Source organism: Spea bombifrons, chromosome 5 (assembly GCF_027358695.1).
Source record: "Spea bombifrons isolate aSpeBom1 chromosome 5, aSpeBom1.2.pri, whole genome shotgun sequence".
NCBI classification, from domain to species: Eukaryota; Metazoa; Chordata; class Amphibia; order Anura; family Pelobatidae; genus Spea; species Spea bombifrons.
This window is the reverse complement of record NC_071091.1, coordinates 88,176,584-88,196,976: the sequence shown is the minus strand read 5'-3', so window position 1 is coordinate 88,196,976 and position 20,393 is coordinate 88,176,584. Positions and strand designations below refer to the sequence as shown.

Here is a 20,393-nt window from a genome sequence, read left to right as displayed (position 1 = left end):
TCTGTATCTTGTATTGAGTGCAGCATGAATAAAAATGGTCTGAATTCCAGTAAATATTCTCCTCCAACTACTCAAGCTCTTTGGCCAGTATTTGACAAACGCTTACAGAGGTTGAAGAGATTCATTGGTCAGAAACAGCTGACAGAGAGTAGACTGTTGGCTACATCTGCATTAGCCCATTGCAGGTGCCCTTGCTGCTTTATACTTGCTCGGTTTGTGGCAGTTCTGAAAATGGTAGTAGATGAGTGTGGACCTAACACAGCTCCCAAGTAATAAATCTATTTATCATTTCTCAGACTTGAGTGTCTATTTAGAACTGAAAATCGGTTTGCCTCTAGCCACGGAACACTGGCTCCTAGAACTGGCAACACCGCCACAATGTCTGAAGGGTTACATTATAGCAACTTAGACCAGCCCATCACACAAGCAGACTTCAGAGAACTGGAAAGTAGACATCCATAACCCCTGCAGCTAGGCCTGGTGTGAGCTGCTTCATTGTGTTTCCAGACTCCCTTTTTAAGTGCCATAAATAGTTTAAAAATGAAATTTCAAGAATTACTTTGGCAGTATTTATCCACTAAGTTTCCTAACGCTTCATAAGACTATTTGCGCTGGCATTAAAAGACATTAGAAAAGAGGGAAATCAGCAACTAATGTATTTTACATGTAGTTTTGTTTCTTCCCACCACACAGTAGAAACATTTTCTTGTTACGTATTAAACAAAGAATTCTTATTCTGAGAACATAATCCCAGAGCACATCATAGAGAGGATATCCAGGCCTTTAGTCTTTTAGTAGTGAATTGTCACCATGTCCCCAATTCCTGTCTCCCTCTGATCCTGAATCCAAGTGATTGAACTGCTTGTAAAATAGTTGGAGGGAGTTAAGAAGAGTTGGAGATGGAGTGTGAGCTAGAGAATATATTGGCGGACCCACAAGCACAGTTTTGCTTAGGCCCCATTAATAACAAAGGTTACCATTGGCTCATTGGACCTTATGATGTTATGGGGACACTACAGCCATCATATGCAATTTAATGTGTATAATAGCTGAGTATCTTCTTTAAGTTACAGCTTTCTCCATTTGCAAATGCAGACTGACTTGCGCAGGAGTTCCACAGGGTCTAACGAGACCCCCTGCATGCATACAGGCTGGTTCAATGAGGCAAATGTGGTGTAAAAATAGGACCACAGAGGGAACTGCTCATTCTCCTAAAAGTTATTGACTTTTTTCTATCTACAGTTACAGTACTTGCAAAGAACTTTAATGTGCATTCTTTGTTGGTGGGTCTGCATGGGACAGTAACCAGGCCTTTTAACACAATATGCTGATTAAAATTCTGCCAGAGCGCTACATGGTTTATTTGTCTTTTGACTGCCTCGTAGGTTGTAAGCTTGACCCTCATACTCAGGGCCGGCCCAAGGCAAAATGCCGCCTGGGACGAATTTTAAAATGCCGCCCCCCCCTTATCTACCCTTCCTCTCCCTCCGTCCCTCCACCCCCCTTCCCATCCCTTGTACTTACCTTTCAGCAGTCTTGCGGCGAGTCTCCCTGTTCGGTCTCGGTGCCGGCTTGTAATGCTGAGCGCCGGAAATCTTCCGGCACTCAGCATTACAAGCCGGCACCGAGACAGAACAGGGAGACTCGCCGCGGAGGAGAGAGAGAGGGGCGCCGAGCGGGTACTGACCACTCGCCGCCCCTTTCTCTCTCTTTCGCTTTAAAAAAATAAAAAAAAAAGGGCCTGGAGCGGTTGCCCCACTCGGCTCCATTGTCGGGCCGGCCCTGCTCATGCTGTAAAAGCAGGCAGGTCAGGGACTCCCTATTCCTGCAGATCTCATTCACGCCACACAAGCCACTTTCCTGTTGAGTATCCTGCTGGGTTTGAGCCAATAAATGTCGTGCTTAAATGAAAAATCAATATGTGTCTCCAGTGAGTAGGTCACTTTCAGCACTGTTGCACCTACTCGGTTAGCCAAGCCAATTGTTTAGACAATGCAGCCAAGAACATGGTGTTCTTGAGAGCAATTAATAAAAAAAATATAAATTTATGTTACAGAGAAAACTACTTTTGTACTTTTTACAATATAATTAATATGCTTATATATTAAATATAGTTACAATTAAGTATACCCCAACCTTTTATTCACAAATATATTGTTTTGGGTTTTTTTTACAACATTTCAATCATTCTTCATAGAAATATGAAGGACAACAACTCTATGGCTCCTAAAATAAAGCAAGTGCAAAGGACGAGTATCCAAATATACCTGCATTCTTGAAGGTTTTAGCTCTCTTTATGCATTGTAAGTTTTTAAAAGTTGTTGACCTCTTACTTTACTACACTGATGTGATAGGTCTATATAATGCCACTAGAGGGTAAAAAGAACAAGCTAATCGATCTAATCCTCTTTAGAAGCCCCAATGGAAAGGTAAAAACTATGAAATAAGGAAGTCAATATACATAGAATGTAGAATAAGTTGATAAGAGAGAGTTGACCCTTCATTACGCATAATGGAATTGGTGAGCTGAATTCTCAACTCTCATGGAGGCTGTCCAACAAACACCTGCTTTAGTAAATCAGCCACTATCCGTCAAAAGTATAGACTGTTCCCCTCTAACTATAGAAAGAAAGAGGGAGAGAAATAAGACTACTTTGTCCTCTCTTAAACACTGAGACACTTCAACATTGACCACCAGCGCGCACAGGTGCGTTTCTTTCCATCTGTAGCTTGACAATGCTTTTTCCATCTGCTTGACCAAAACTAGTAAGTTATTTTCTATTCATGTAAGGATGTTGAGCAACAGAAAAAAGATAAGTATTTGTCACCTTTCGGTCCCAACAGTGTATGACTCGATTCATAGTTTATCTGTTTTTTACTCCACAAAAGTCAACACAGATTAATGGTGGCTTCATAGTGATATTAGGGTATTAAAAAGTCATTCTGTACATAATTCTGAAAATGGTCATATTGCCAAAAACAATGGAATGGCCCAAACACTCACTTTTGCTACCTTGTGCTTATGCTCTGCAACCGGTAGTATGTATGTGCGATGATCCCCATCTGTGGCTAATAAAGGTATTTGGCCTAATTAGCCATGGTAGTTAAATTATTTAGTGAAGACGCCCCTTGGATTACTACTAGTAACTGCATTTAACAACAGAGAATTAAAAAAAAACACTTTAAAACTGCATATTTATTGGCATTTTATTTCAATTGTGTTACCAGCAGTAATTCAAAAGATTGTTTAATTTTAATTTTATATAAATCTTTGAGTAACAACAATGCTGTGTCGAAAAGGATACAATCCAGACAAGGGTCAAAGGTTACTGACTCAGGAAATCAACCAGTTTCTCCTACTACCATATAAAATTGTTCTTTAAAAAAACTCCCTATGTACAATCAACAAAGTTTGTGCTTCTGCCAGAAAACATTATCCCGTAGCCTTCAATGTCTGTTTGTTTGTACATCAAGAGTGCCAAATATTTTGTTTTGGTAGTTAAGAATTGTTAAACAAATATTTGGTTTTGAGAAAAAACACCAATTGGAACTTAATCAATATGGCCATTTTCTGTTTCCTCAAATACACAAGAAGCACATCTCAGGGTGATTTTGTTCAAAATGTACAAGAGTAATCACCTGCTATATCCGAAGCTATATTTGAAGCCATCAAAGGCCTGCACTATTTGGCTCCTAGAAGTGTTTGATGCATAAATGTAATTATTTTCCAAAATTCAAAATACAACATATCCATTAGCCAACATGACTGCGTGCCCGGTCAAGAAAATTACTTTGGCAAGCCGAAAGCTCCAATAAGCTAAGTATAATGCTATGCAATTATCTGAAATGGTGTGTTTTTCACTTGATTATATATATATATATATATATATATATATATATATATATATATATACACACACACACACACACACACACACCAGTGTATATATGTATATATATATATTTTTTTTTTATTATTTTTTTTTATTAGGATTATTTTTATTATTATTATTATTATTATTTATTTATTTATTAATTTTAATTGTCCAAGCCTCTCAGGTGGAAAAATGTGCCCTCAGCCCCGGCACTCAAAGGGTCCTGGGTAACCTGTATTTAAAGTTTTACAATTAAAATATCTGACTTTATCTCATGATATTTAACTGCCGGAATCGAGCTAAATAAAATAGACTCCGCACAGAGAAAAATGTATAAAAGATTATACTGCTTTCCAGACGGTATTTCCAACATACTTCCCAAAGCGATTCTAGGCTTTTAAAATGACAGACAATATGCTTTTGTGCTTCTCACAGTTTGCTATACACTTTTCATTATTTATTACAGCATAAAAATCCAGCAGAAAATGTGATTTTCTAGTAGATCTGGACATCTGAAACAAAAGAGATCAAAAGAAAACCTGAGAAGGGCTCTGTTTTAATCAGGCATATCTGATTACATTATTTTTACAGACATTGGGAGTCAGGACAACTAACACGGGGGAAGCAGGCAGGCTGGCAAAATAAGCATACAATAAAGAAAAAAAGTGTTTATTATCTTTTCTTAGAATGTCAAATAAAAAAAAACAATGTGGCTGGATTACCTTTTTTGTTATTTTGAGTATTTTTCTTATTTTACTTTTTTTTTTACATTATTGCAAAAGTTATTTTGTAAAATATATCCTATTTTTTTCAACTCTCTCTATTTATTTATTTATATATATATATATATATATATATATATATATGTGTGTGTGTGTGTGTGTGTGTCTTTTGTTTATTCAGTTATTTTCTTCTTCTCCCAATTTCTTTATTTATTGGTATCTCTACGAATTGAGTTTCATGGTTTTTTTATATATTTTACCATGAATTTTTATAATATCTGTTTATTTTCAGTGTATTGTTGCTGTTATAGTCTACTTTAATATAAATATGTATTGTCTTAAAATCTTCTATTACATATACATATTGTATATAGTCCAACAGAACAGGACATTTTTTCCACGGGGAAAAAAACAGTAGAAGGTTCTAGCCACAGACAAGAATGTTTAAAAAATCTAAAATAAAATAACATCTTGCAATTTCATTTTATGAAGAATTTAAAACCTGTTAGCAATTGAATGTCATATGAGAGTAGACGCTTCAATAAAGGTCCCCACTGAGTCATTAGCTTTAAAAGCTCTACGTGCATCAGGCATATGTTCACAAACAGAGGTAGGAATTCATAAGTATTTTATTTTATTGTTTTGTGATAAATTTTACCTTGATCCACAAATGAATTATATCAAATATCTAGAAAAGTATTAGCACTTGAGTTGCACTTAGAAATTAGTTGGAGCAGGTTTGCAAAAACACCGGATTAACTTGCAAAAAGTCACTAAGTTGCCTATATTTTTTTCTTCTGACTACTCATAAAATGGCGACCGACATTAAAACAGAAGAAAAAGTGTACGAGCAATGCCGGTCTGTCGTTGCTTGTTAGCGGCGTAAAGAATGGCTTGTCTAGATTTCCCACTTGTTACACTCCTGTCACACATTGTAAACTGAATAGAGCCCATTCTGACATTGTATAGTAATTGTGTTCGCACTTCCTCTTGACTCCTTCTGACGTCCACAGCCCTTTTTACAGAGCAAAGGAAAAGGAAATCGCAGAGCCTTATCGTTAATTACAGCCAGCCAAAGCCCTTCCCTTCTATTCACCGGCACGCTCTGAAATTCACAGTTATTCCCGAGCTCCTGTTACAGAGCCAGTAACGTATACAGAACCTTATGGAACGTTTATTTCATTTGGACCGGGATGGCATTTGGTCGGAGGGTTATTTGGCCGGTAGAACATATCCTATTTTGGTTACTGTGTCATCACGTTACTGGAGACGCCAGGATAGGACATGGGAATAGGGACAATTAAGAGCGTTGGCAGGAAGTTCTGGAACTAGAGGGCATTGGAAGTCTTGTTGATGAAGAGTCTTTAGAAACTGAACAGAGTTTTCGTCGCCGTCTTTATTTACACATCATTCATTGGTCTTACTTAACTAGCGGGAAGGGGGGGGAGGAAAAGAAAATAGTTGTTTTTCACATATTTTAATTGGACGCTGTAAAACTAGGCATGGCCCCTGGAGCGGGCTGGGCGTTTTGGGAGAAATATATGTTTTTTATCATTGTATGAAAATAAATTCTACAGAATGAAATACTTTATCTAGTGACCAGGCGCCCTATTTTCGGTTATCACGTGATGCTTTGGTGCCACCACCTGCTGAGAAACCTTACTGTACTAAGCACTTTATGGCTGGATGTAAGCGCCGCTTTTTTTTTTTAGGATGAGCGGTATTCCTTTTGGTTCCAAATTCTCAGTCCCTTTTTTTTTGGTGATGATCCACTTTTCTAGAATTCTGAGCGCATCTCATTGTTCTGCAGCCATGTGAATCACAATAATGTGCACAGTGGCAACAGTAGAGTTGTTTGTAAATTAAAATATATTATTCCTCTTCTAAATGCTTTATTCAGTTATATGAATAACCATCGCGAGACAAAGTCCCATGGAGATCTTTGGTAACTCCGTGCCCCCTAGCCATGCCCCTTAAATCAAATGTAAGGAGCTACTTTAATACAATGTCACCACGACCGTCATAAACACATGAATAACGAGTAACAACCAAGTAAAGTTTATCCGCACACGCTGGGTGATACACTTCGTGTCAGTTTAACACATGTGTACATCAGCCTGAATCCCGTTCATGCCATTTCTGGGGTTTATTCACTAAAGAGAGAGCTGGCAGGGGAGTCTGCGTGAGATTTGTTCCTCTAGTAAGAATGTCTGAGCTGTCCCTGTATAATGTATAATTCAATGGGTAAATTCTTGCTGAATTAACTATACATTATACAGGGTCTGCCATGCTCTACCTACCACAGAAGCTCACTGGGGTCGGTCCTTCATTATGTATAGCGTATAGTAAAGACGCTGAACGTACAGCTCTCTGTTCCCAGACAAGGATCTTACATAATGACAGGTATGCATTTTTAACCCTATGAATGCCAGTGAGTCTACAAAGCTTTAATTAACCCTTTGGCAGTTAAATGGTCTGTTAACTAATATGAAATAAAAACACAGAGGAATTTTCCCTTTTCCATGGCGGTATACAAATTACAGGCCCGGGAGGACCGTGATAGAATACACTAGCCGGGTATCATTTTTCAAAGCCTAACAAAAGTCTGGCATACTTGTGCACAAGCACGCGTTCTGACATCTGCCCAATTTCACTGCTGCGTCTTTATTACAAACAAATCTACATTAGCAGACCTCTTTTATTTTTGTTGGCAAATTCTCTATGCAGGAAAACCACGATATCCGGGGTCAAGGAAAAAGAAGTAGGTCTTTAGATGAGCTACCATGTGTTTTCCAGATGCCAAATGTTATAATAAATGTATCATGAACTAATCTTATACTATAAATTATTTCAAGTCAAAGAGTATTCGTATGAGTGGAATCAACGTGACGATCCTGCTTCAGGGTGACTTTGGGGGTCTTTTAAAACTAAATTTGCCTGTATTTAATTGAAATCTTGGGAGGCATAGTTCACGCTCCTTTTCCAAGTGATCCAAGTTAAATTTACACAGAAAAAAATAAATAAATAATATAAAATAATAATAGTGGTTATCTCTCGTTCTAGAACTGCATTCAGCTGTCTCATTCGAAAGGGTTAGATGTGAAGAACAATGCAAAGGTGATATAATGACATTATAATGTAGCGGTGGGCATTTGACATTTTGTGACATCTTAATGTTGTATAAATTATCTTGCAGATAATTTATACAACATTAAGATGTTGTATAAATTATCTGCAAGATAATTTATACAACATTAAGAATATATTATGAATGTATATGCAGTCAGAAAACTGCAAGAGAGTTAAGGAGCATGCCCAAAATACCCATAGAATAAACAAAAACATCCTCATTCCTCTAGATTGTAAGCTCCTTTGAGCAGGGCCACCGTCACCTCTTGTTTCTGTAAGTCAAATTGTTATGTCCTGTTTACCCATTGTACAGCGCTGTGGAATATGATGGCGCTATATAAAACAAATAACAATTTACTTAACCAATGGCTACATACTGACAACAGGAAGGCAGCAGTGTATATATATATATATATATATATATATATATATAAGTGAACCTTCTGGAGTCCGAGCAATGCCATCATCATACCCGATCTACAGACTGACATTGGGAAGAACACAAACTGTAGTGTTTCTCATAAAAAATATATCCTTTTCTATAAGAAAAGGTTCCAATATTTTAATGTAAATGTATAGATAACTGTAAAAAGTTAGCTGCAACTATCCCTTTTAAAACGTCTGAACCATTGAAAGTTGTTAACACAACATACGGACTGATTTTCAGATCTGTCGGTTCTTTTGGGTGTCTGCTTTACAGCACAATACGGCACAACCTGCATTCATCCCATTAACTCAATGTTCAAAAGAAAAGCACTGAGAAAATGTCACACAAGCGCTGGCAACGTACCCGGCTAGCAGGGAGAGGACAACGGAGGCCTAATTAGTGGGAACGACTGTTAGCGAAAAAGGGCCACAATCTAACTACAGCGCAATATTCATTTATCCCTCTTACCGGCTAGCAGTACAAACGGAGGATGATGGGAATTGAAGTCTGACATTGTATAAAAGGATGCAGCTCCCCAATCACGCTTTACAATGGTTTTCATGTTTTAAGATGTTCATATGTGCTAATTTATTTTGACATAACACAAATCAGGAGTACTCTGACTGTTATATATATATATATATTTATATACTCAGTATACGCATAGAAATATAAGGGCCATTTGGCCCATCTACTGAGCCCATTATGGGACCCAGACCTTAATCAGTCCTTGTGTTTTCTTATATTCATGTCTATCCCATCCACGTTTAAGTTTCCCTACTGTTTTAGCCTCTACTATTTCTGCTGGGGGGCTGTTCCACTTATCAACCACCCTCAATAAAGTAAAACGTCCTTACAGCTTAACCTCTGACCCTCTAATATATTAGGGGTTAACAGGGGTATATGCTTCATGTAACACATTACTGAGCTTGCAAGACAAGTTCAGGAAAAGCAAAGCAGCAATTACCTAATCCGATGTGCTATTTATCCTGGGCATTTATGAGCCCTCCATACAGTCAGCCACACAGAAGTGGGATATATCGGTGAAGAATATAAATTTTGATGTGTACAGTACGGCTGCGTTTCACAGAGCTTCTCATGATTGTGATCGGGCAGTCGGAGTCCGGGCCATTGGCGCACTAATCAGTAGACCGACTGCTGCGCAGGTATGCGAGTGCTTTGCCCCCCATAGAGGATATAAAATCTGACCACAATAACCACAGATTTGGGCCACAAAAAGTGGTTAAAAGTAAATGTTTCATTTGGCTGGTGTATACAGTATATACCGTAACATATTTAGATTGGGCACTGCAGCCTCATAAGGACGCACCTCGCCAGGTACTATTTGTGCCAGCTAGGCACAGCAATCCCTAATTTAAATGGGCTGGTGGGGAAGACCAGGGATCTCCTTTGTAAGTGGCCCACCGAGCAGTAGGGCACCAGACAGTCCTGATTTGCCCCGAGTTTATAGGAGAGGCTACTGCCCCCCCCCAACCTGCTGCCATCTAATTCCTAGAATGCTTAGAAAATTTAACACTTTTTGAATTAAGAGTGGTTTTAGACATGCCCATATAGCCAAAAGTGCGTCTTATTTTGCCAAAAGCTTACTGGATCAGCCATTCTCAGATTTACTAAACCAATAGAATAGGAGCCCTAATTAGTTAAAACGTACAGTTTAATTATTTGTAGTATAAGCACCCCCGGAAGGGGTTAAATGGATAACCCTTACATAATCCTAGCTACAATTTAAAAGTATGGTATGTGCAGATAATTAATCTCCCACAGAATGCTACAAACTAACTAAAGTCTGAACCCTGTTAGCAGCTATGACTAAAAAAACTATTAAATAAAAAACAATTTGTGGATGAACAATAACTAATGTTTTATTTGTTTTTTTTTAGCATTTAGTCGTACCTGCTAGCCGGTCCCAGATACCGGTTACTCCCTGCTTTATTAATACTTTATCCGGGATGGAGCTCGGGGTAGATTGGTGCAGGAGACAGGGTTATTCCGCCCCGGTTATGGACAGCCGATACTCCCAGCTAGAATTATTTCATTCAGAATTTAGTTAGGGAACTACTAGTGGACAGGAGATGGTTGTTAACCCTTAAGGCTAACAGGGCTCAGACTTTAGGTAGTTCGTAGCATTCTGAGGGCGATTAAGTATCTGCACAGACTTTTTAATTGTAGATAGGATAATTTAAGGGTTATCTATTTAACCCCTTCCAGGGGTGTTTATTTAAACTACAAATAATGAGTTAAAGGTTATGTTTTAACTAATTAGGGCTCCTATTCTATTGTTTAAGTGTTTGATGAGGGTGCTCCCTTTGTTGTTTGAATAAGACAGATAGAGACTTTCTCTTATTAAAGGAGGTCTTTTTATTCTCAGGTTTGGCTAGATCTGTTCCTATGCTGCAAAAAGAAGTGACCCCAAACTTTTGAATGATAGTGTATATACTGCTATGTTGAGAATTGCGGCTTGCGTCATAGTTGTGTCACAGAACTGAGACTTTCATCTCCGTAGCGAAATCATTCCACCTAATCACACCTTGGCGTACTTCCTTCCATAATTTCCAACGAGGGGGAGCTAGTTCATTAGTGGGGAACGATTTTGTAGAGTCAGGTTTATTATTGCGATGAACGAGACTCGACGAGTCTGAATTGAGCTGCGGCAAGCTTCTACGGCTCGTTTTCCAAGACAGATTAAGAGGCGCAATTTCCATGCGCTGCCGTGTCCTAGAATTTGATGCTTTCAGTAACATCTGCCTTACTTTTTCAATAAGCAAAGTCCGGCAGAGTCCTTTTCATCGGGTGGGCTGTTTTCTAAACGCATTGGTCAAACTCATTCAAAGAGAAGGGGGCCACGGGACTTGAATACAGATGAGATTTAACAAGGGATAAATTCTTTGCACATTTTCAAAAGAGTTTGCAGTTCAGTGAAAGGGGGGGCTGGTAATTTAGAGGAAAAATGCTTTTTATTGTCTTAAAAAAAATGACTAGTAATTCTGCAACAGAAGGAATATGGGATATTGTCGTGAAAATGATCCTCGCATCCGCTGAAGGATTTTACGATGTGTGCACATTTATAAGTCCTAATAAGAATATAATTATTAACTTTCTAAAAGCCCTTGTGGAACTAGAACGGAATATTGTAGCAAACATTGGTAAGTTTATAAAAGGCAGAAGCCCAGTCAGGAAGTCGGATCCCTTGGGGGGTAGAGAAGGAGGCTGCAATTCATTATTGTGTGTTACTGGAGAGGAACACTTCATAGACAATGTCTTTTTTTAAGATACAGCAAATCATTTCCTACTCTGACCTCTATCTTTCATGGTACAAGCTCCAGGCGCACTTTGCTGTAGATCTGTCACGTTACTCAGTGTCTGCAAAATCCCACTGAACTTTAACTTGGTTTCTCTAAAACGTTGTGCAAACTTATATAGGACGGCAGAGACCGATACACATACCTGGGAACTCGGGACTTTTGGACTAGTCTCAGGATGATGGGGCATATTCTTATTGCCCTTCCTATTCTAAGCTGCCGTGGTCATAGCTAAGACTCTCAATTTTTTCCACATACTACTGTTTGCTCCTGGGCATATCCAGCCGCTGGCCACACGCTGCACACGCTGCAGCACCTGATCTGATGCCGGAGCAGCAGATCAGGTGAGTATGTGGTGATGTCGGCCAGTAGCCCACCGGGCATTGCCCAGTGTGCCAGATGCCCAGTCCGGGCCTAGTCACTGTTAGGCTATTAGGTTATTATTTCAAGAGTCTCAGGGTCAGCTCATTTAGAAAGTATCAGGTATGCTGATACATAGCAAAAAACCTTATAATAATATGATAAATAAGCATTTTAAGCTCCTGCTGGGTGAGCATGGCTCTGTGAAACGGCATTAAAATACATTTCAGCGGGCCCATGTTTATTGTATCATGGTACAGAATAAGAACACTGGAACTAACTCTTAAGAGAAGAGTATAAGGTACTTCAAAATGTTTGCAGGCCTACAATTTGTATGTTAAACAGTTTTGGTGTGACTTTCTATAAACGATGCTCCTCTTATTGTAGGAGGCATTCAGTTGCCCTCATCTCACTTAACATGGTCCATGGTTACTGAGAAGTTACACAATCCAATAAAGAAGTAAGAGGTGTCACGGGACCCCAAAACACAGGGCTGCTCTCTATTAAAGCCTATGCATGGAAGCTTGTTTGAGCCGGGCTCGCCTCACCTGTTGTTCTGTGAAATTGTTATGTTATATACTACTTGTTATGTCCTGTCTACCCATTGTACAGCGCTATGGAATATAATAGCGCTATATAAAACTATAAATAATGATGTAAAGTTAGCTGCAGTGAAAGTATATATATAAGTAGAAAGAAAGAATAGCTAGCTTGCCAGATCCACAGGGTAAGTCTCATAAAATTACCAACATTTTAAAAATGAAAGCACATGCTTCATTTCACAGCTGAGCCTGCTTGAACATGTCCATATAGGTTGTTTTTGTTATATAATAATCATACATATTATAAACCGATACATTAGGTAAAGTCAGTCCCGCTCTCATGCTTACAGTCTAGAGAAAATGGGGTTTTGTGAAACGTACGGTTTGGAGAAAGGGGATGGATAGTGCCACAGATAAATGTGAGTTAGTAACAACAAGTTACATTGTTAAGCCTGATCTCTAAGGGTTTTTAAAACTAAAAAAGAAAAAAATCTGGGTTTTTTCCATCCAAATTCCTAAAGTAGAACGTGAAGCAAGTCAAACATCTACCACTAAACACCAACAAACTGTCAAACTGAGAAACAGCAAAGCGCTGCTTCCGGGATGCTTTCCTTATTGCTTGGAATGCAAGCGAAAAATGGAAGTGCTAAGTACAGGCGAACCCTTGAAGAAAACCTGCTTTAGCCAGAGGATATTGGGAAGGAAATTCTCATTTCAGCAAAACAATGACCCAAAGCACAGGCCAAAGCCACACAGCAGCGGCTGGACAAGGAGTGAATTAATACTGTTGAGTGGTCCAGACAAATTCCTGAACTGAATCCAAACAAAACTTTAGGGCCGGGCTGGAAGTTTTATAGTGCTTTGTGAGGGAACATAAAGATTGCAGCACATCGAAGATCTCCAACACACTTATCAGAACACAAGAACATTTCCAACTGAGAATAGTTTTAAAAAAAAAAAGAGCGAGAAAGAACATGTTCCATTTAAACAGCACACCAATTAAAAAGAACTACAAAAATGACTGCTATTAGCAACAAAACAATGGCTCTGTGAGTTCGACCAATAATACTAGCTATATATTCTTTACAATGTCTGCCTATCCCCTAAAATGTTTCCTTATAACCACTACTGGAATATATGAATATCTTATTGCAATGAGTATCCTCTCCTTTGGTGGAAGAATGCTCTGCTAATCACAGCGCTGATTTCCTATTGGCTGGAGTGTTTCACATTTCACCAATATGAACGCCAATATCACTGCTCAAGAGGAATATATATATATATATATATATATATATAATGTGTGTGTGTGTGTATATATATATATATATATATATATATATATATATATATATAATGTGTGTATATATAAGTATTATTTTTCCCAGGTGTGCCGCTATAAAATATGTTGTAACATCGATGTACATATAAACAAGAACGTGTATATGTAGGGGATGTTTGTAGTGTTAGTCATGTCTAAAAATGACTTGTCAGTTGGACGTAAATACCACAAATTTATAAATAGCACTGTATTCTAAATGTGTTTGGACCAAATCAATTGCAAAGGAATCTGGGGAGCATATTGATTAATATGGTTTGAGCCATAGCATTTTCCTTTTAAATGTAATTTATATTTGGTTTTAACTGCTATTATATTGTTGGCACTCAAACCTAATTCTTTATAACTGATCACCAGGACTGGATTTCCTATTAGGCAGAGTAAGGATGTGCGGAGAGTTCAATTTTTAGTGCCTTCCAACTGTCCCAATCCCCCCCCCCCAGATTCTCCGATGTCCCAGAATTTACATGATCGTGTGCATGCACTGTAAGCACTGGGGGAGGAGCTTCAGGGGTAAGCGCTACTGCGCATGCGCACATGTACAGTAGCACATAAATATCAAGCCACACCCCCTGGCATCCCGATTCGCTGGGGGGAATGGTTGGGAGGTATGGTTTTTATACACCCAGTATTCCTTGGGTTTACGTTATTACAAACTATTCCATGGCCAAAGCTTGCCCATCATGTCCAAAAGAGCCATAACTTTAAATCTGAGGCCGGGTCAGAGGTTCTGTCCTCTGCTGAAATCCATACCCGCAAGCACTCTGGATTTGACCCTTTGTCTTGGGGTTTTTACTCCAATCTCAGTGTCTCAGTGTGAAGGGGTAAAATCTCAGGGTCACACAGTCTGGAGCTGACTCATTCATACTCTACGGTAATCTGATGATCTCTATGACTCCTAGTTAGGGTTTTTGCTACCAATATGTCACAGCTGACATCCCTCCTTGAATGCAGGTGACTCAATTAAGTGTATTTAAAATAATGACATAATAATAATAATAAAGTCAGGGTTGCACATTTGATTTGATGCTACATAGAATCTTAATGGTGGGCTGTTAAAGGGTTGGTATTTAAAGAATCTCAGGGTCAGCTCATTTAGACATTTTCCAGGTATGCTGAAATCTTATCCATCCTAGAAGGTGGCACAGGGGCATTGCCACAGATCAGCTCAATGCAGCTGCCCTCCAAAGTTTCTATGAAGTTAAAACAAAGTGATAACTCTTTCCAATCTCCTACTATTACCCCCTAACTTTCTTTTTCTTCTTCATTCAATTTCATTATAATTCTCATTATTTCTCATTATCCTATGATCCGTAAGCCTTATATTTCCAAATACAAATGGGTGGAGTAGTCCATTCTCAGGCTTTACCTAACCCACGACGCTCTGGGACAATGTGTCAGAGCTATATTGGCTGCTCCCCATTATGGTCGCTACTGCCTGTGGACACCAATATTTATCGATGACTCCATATGACTGATCCACATATCTTTTTCAGGTTTTTTTTTTTTTTTTATCTGTCATTTCTTTAGTAAAGTTTCTGCTTCTAGCTTTTAAAATTTCTCCAAGTAGCAGTAACGTGCTATTCTCTATTTTTATTTTTCAAGGAAGAAACAGGAAGCAACTAGGATTTGCTGTTTCAGCAGCATATATTGTCCCGCAGGGCCAGATTTCAACACCTTCTGACCCCCTTCCTGTTCCCTTCATATCTTTTGTATTAGGAAGGGTATATGTCAAAAAATAGCATGTCTTAGCGAGTCACCCAATGCCACTGCCTATCTTGGCCTTATGGACGGCCTGGCCCCGGACGGTGGTGGTCTCAGTGGTGTCACACACCTCTTTTTATCAGTACATCAAAAACACTCTGCATACCACGCAGCCAGAACTCTATTGATTAAAGTTGTCACCTTTACAGATAAAAAATAATGGCCACAGCATAATAAAGGTTATTAAAGGTAACCCAACCCAACCTGCCATAAAATACCAGCCAGGTCGCAACATTCCTAGAGATCCACCATCGAACATCCAATTAGAAACAAGTGAACAAACTGAACAAATTGCATAATAAATATAGTTGCCATGATGTCATTATAAGCTCCAGCAAGTACAATCAATGGCAAGAATAATCAAAACTAGTAAAATGTCAATCTGTATGTTCTGTAGCATAATAATTTTCTTTTACAATAAAAAAAAGTTTATTTTGGGAAAGTTTGCACATCTCCTTTCTAGAAGAGAGTGGACGGTGGTGGTGCTACCAGATTAAGCAACTGAGTAGGTCCCCCACTGATCTAGGGGCTCCATACAGTGCAAAGGGGATACACCTATGCAAAGCTGTAACTGATACCATGTTAATCACTGTGATGTGTTTTTATATAAAATACATTTGTTATCATTAATACTCTGTCCTTTAGTTTTGTACGTAATTATTATTATTTGTATTACTTGTGTTACAGGTTGGGGTCTCAATAAGTCTTTTTGCTTAAGGCCCCCAAAAACCTACAGCCATCCCTGGACAATAAACTAGCCATGTGTACTTTGTTTAGAGCTGTGCAAGCCACCTACAGCTTTATTGCTCTATAACTCTCAGCACCCTTAGCCATTATTACAAGAAACTTTATTTTATAGTACAAGTCCCATATTTGATGTGAAGAAATTTTATGGACAGTGTGTGAATTAGACTCCGACAAAGAGATTTACAGTAAGATGATTTGAATGCATTGTAGGATCCATCTATATTATGGAGATATTAAACCTATACACTGCAAACTTTTTCAGGATGTGCTAATTTTATTTACATCTCTTGTAGCCTCTTATACAGAATGCATCTTCCTCCATGCATGTCCCAAAAGAATCACACTGTTTCTTTATGCTGCTCAGTACAATTGGGCACTGTTCCCTTTGTGTTACATGGGAACATGGCATCAAAACACATTCACATGGATCACAAAACAAGTAAACTAAGACATAACCCAGGGGTGAATACCAAATGCCTCTAATGCTAACCAGCTGCAAGAGTCCGCACAGGTCTGCCCTGAAACCAGTTTTCCTTTATGATAAGGATTAAAAACTCCACTTCCCTACAATTGTGAATTCAATGCATTGCTAAATGATTACATAACCAGCAATCTCACAACCCTACCAAAATTCCTAAAAGTTAGTAAATAGTTCGTAAAATGTAAACTAAGCCATATGACACCTCCTGATGATTTTATATAAAAGGATGGGGGGCACCAATAGTGTAAAAATGTAGGAGATGTTTAAAGAGCTGGTTACTTAAACCAAAGCTGTTCCAGTTTTGAGGCAATTATATGATTTCTGCAAATATATCCAAAATAAAGACTTTATAGGTTCTGGTGAGTGTTTTAGAAAACATGCTGATATATGCAGCTGTCATAATCTAGCCTTAAACATGTGTAGTAAATAGTAGTATCTATTTTCACCTTACAAATAAACATCTGCTCCTTCTTTACACACTAAGAAATAATTCTCACCAGCTCTGATTCAATGCTGTCACCCTTTGTGGGGACTGTTTTTTTTTTGGGGGGGGGGTCAGTAATCCAGTTACTTTGGTTGGCTAAACATTTATAGAAGATGTCCCCAGCACCCTGACCCCATCATAAATACTCACCGACACAAGGAACTCCAAGGTCCCCACATAATCCCTCTCGGTCTTCAGGAGCTCACTTAGGACACACACTCTCAGCCGAAGCTGTCTCTCCAGATCTTTCCCACTTTCTCCTTTACTGTCAGGTTTATTTTCCTCTGTCATCTTAATGTCTTCTTCGATAATACACCATCACCTGGTACCCACCAAAGTCTAAAAGATCCTATGGAATGTTGGAGATGTCCAAAGGAAAGTCCAGAAAGTTAGCAGATCTTCCAGGTTAAAGTGTTTTCCTCCTCTTCAAAGAAAATGCCATGCTTTGGAATCCCACAAACAATTGGTAGGTTTCCAAAATGAATTAGTAACAAAAAAGTTTTTTTTTTGTTTTAATATTTTGTGTTAAACAAAAAAAAACCACAAGTTTCCACCAGCCTGCAGATCCCCAGTCAGTAGTTTCACAGCACAGCTAGTCATTTGAACATTAATCAAAAGATTGTGTCCATGTGACTCCAGCCCCTTCATCCTGAAACCAGCCTCTTTCCCCATCACCCACCCTCTACATTGTTATTCCCTCCTTCATCCCCTCCAATGAATGTCAGGAAAAGGAAGAAAAAAAAAACTAACCTTGGGAATGATTTGCGTGCTAGTCCTGCAGGATTCAAACAATCACAGATCAAGATAGCCCAGGACTCTAGAGGGGACATCCAAGTCAAAAGGATGCCCTGACTCTCTAATCTGCAAACACCGGTTCAGATATAGGACAGGATCCTAGACCTGATCTTAAACTTTGTCTTCAAGAAAGATGCCTACATTTCCCTATAGATACTATTCTTTCCTCCTCTGAGAACTTACTTTCTCATATTAATCAGTCCACCAGTCCTATCCCTGGAAATGTAATTTAAGCAAAACACAGGGGGGAAAAAAAGTAATTCAAAATAAATTCAACTTTGCCATGCTTTAAATCATGGAATTTGTTAAATGCTAGCAGATGTCTGCCCAGTAACACTGTATTGGAGACTAAGTTTTATTTGTATTTAGTACATTAAGGACTTGTAGAAGTAACAGAGTATCAAAATAAACCAACAATTATCTTCACTTTTTGTATATTTAGCAAAGATTTTAATTTTTATTCTGCTTTATGAAAGTATGTATGCTTTTTGATTCTGAAATGTTAACACCAGGCTTTACAGTGTGGTGTTTAACAAAATATTAATTATATAGCTCCAAATATTGTTTATAAAAAATCATTTAAAAATCTCTTTACTACAATACAACATTCTGCTGTAATGACAGATATGTGTGTATTGTTTTCTCAAAGTACCATAAAATAATACATTTTCAGACATTCCTGCATATGTGGATTTAACTCTTTAATTAGGGAGTCACATACTGCATGCTAGTGATATCTTTTCTCATGGACTTTCAGTCCAAGTGCCCTGTTTAGTATATTTTTTGTTTTCAACACTAGACGTCTAAGTCACCTTGTGATGGCTGTAATATGTCTTTTAAGGCAGGGCATGTGGTTTCTTTTGAAGTCAGTTTTGTGGGATAAACCAAAAACCAGATGCTTCAAAGGAGGACAGGACGCCTGCTATGAGCTTAGTGCAGAGGTCAGTGTGATTCTGTGTAACATATATTGTCAACCTATACCTTGCCAGATTTTCATATACTAAATAATGCTGCAGCTATAGGTAACGGGTTTGATGTCTATATTTATATCCGAATACCTGGACTCTAGAATAGATTTGATACATCAATATTGACAATATTGCTGGAATTCCATGGGTTTCTGGTTCAACGTATTACCGGTATTCCATATTTTGGTATGTTAGTACCACAATACTATTACTAGTATGCCTAAAAATTCAAGATGAAAAAGTTCAAGATGATTTTTTAAGTTCTACAGTTTTCTAGCATATCCCAAAACTGCCCATTGATCTGATTCCCGAAAGCCAGCTTCACTGCGAGCATGTGTGGCCGCATTTTCTCTCTTTTATCACTCATATAACCTGTGACGTACAGAAGGGGTATAATTTGAGTAGTATGGCAATATATTTAATTGAAATGCCACATGGGGCACATAAATGTTGGAAGGAGATGCACGTTATTATTCGATTCACTTTTTCTTGTAAAAAGGGAATTCATGTTTATTTAGCACATTAATGAGTATTTTTGAGTTGAAATCATTTACCCCCACCCCCATCTGCCTCTATTGAAAACAGGAAGCATACTTTAGTACACTCCTTGCACAGGCTTAGTAGAACTCCTATTCCAGGCAATGGGAGATGAGCTCTCACAGTGTTTTGAGTACTTCTTTATTGTCTTTATAATCTTTTGTACAGCACTACAGAAGCTGTTTGCACATAATAATAAAAGCCTTTTCCTCACAGGCCAGTTTGAAACTCAGTGCACCTCTGAAGTAACAATATGGGAATTTCCACATAGGGTGTTGATTGACCAAGGGGAATCTCGAACCTACTAGCAGCAGCACTTGCACCCAGTTCATTGAAAAGTCAATTGACAGCTACCATGAGCAGATGGAGTTCATGGTCACAAAAATGCTCCTTGCATGAACCTCTGTTTTCCACCAATGAGACTTGTTTTCCATGTTAACATTTTTTTGGTACACCGTGAACAAATATGTAACCTACCTGTCGTTTTAGAAAATGTTCTCTATTTTTATCACGGCACATCTTGCCTCTTCCTTCTATGCACTACGATACCCCCTCACTTCATTTAATTACCATTGCACCATTCAATTACCATTGTAAAGCTACAACTTGAATCACCGTATGCCAAACTTTAACCATTCCACGGTAGCTCAATTTGATACTTGGCTAACTGTCATATAATGGATTGCAAGCTTTGGAGACCATCTAGGTCTCTTCTTCAGGGATATTATCGTTTGTTTTCTTAACGGGCAGAATTATATGAACATGGCTGGGCAGAGGTGATTTGAGTTTTATCTAAACGGCTGCAATCTTTTCTACATAGGGACTATGGAAAATCATTGGGGAGGCCAAGTGCAAACCTCCTTGAAACTAATACTTTAATCCGGGTTATTGCTCTGCCCCTCT

General features: G+C 38.4%; 1 protein-coding gene across 1 annotated transcript in view; it reads right to left on the bottom strand.

Moving 5' to 3' along the window:
- The window catches only part of PREX2 (phosphatidylinositol-3,4,5-trisphosphate dependent Rac exchange factor 2), a 118,014-nt gene extending 100,207 nt beyond the window's left edge, over positions 1 to 17,807 (bottom strand). The window contains exon 1 of the mRNA XM_053468318.1: positions 17,341 to 17,807. Within this exon, the coding sequence (XP_053324293.1) occupies positions 17,341 to 17,481 (141 nt within the window). The 5' untranslated portion in view covers positions 17,482 to 17,807. The remainder of the gene's footprint in view (positions 1 to 17,340) is intronic.
- Between the last annotated feature and the right edge of the window lie 2,586 nt (positions 17,808 to 20,393).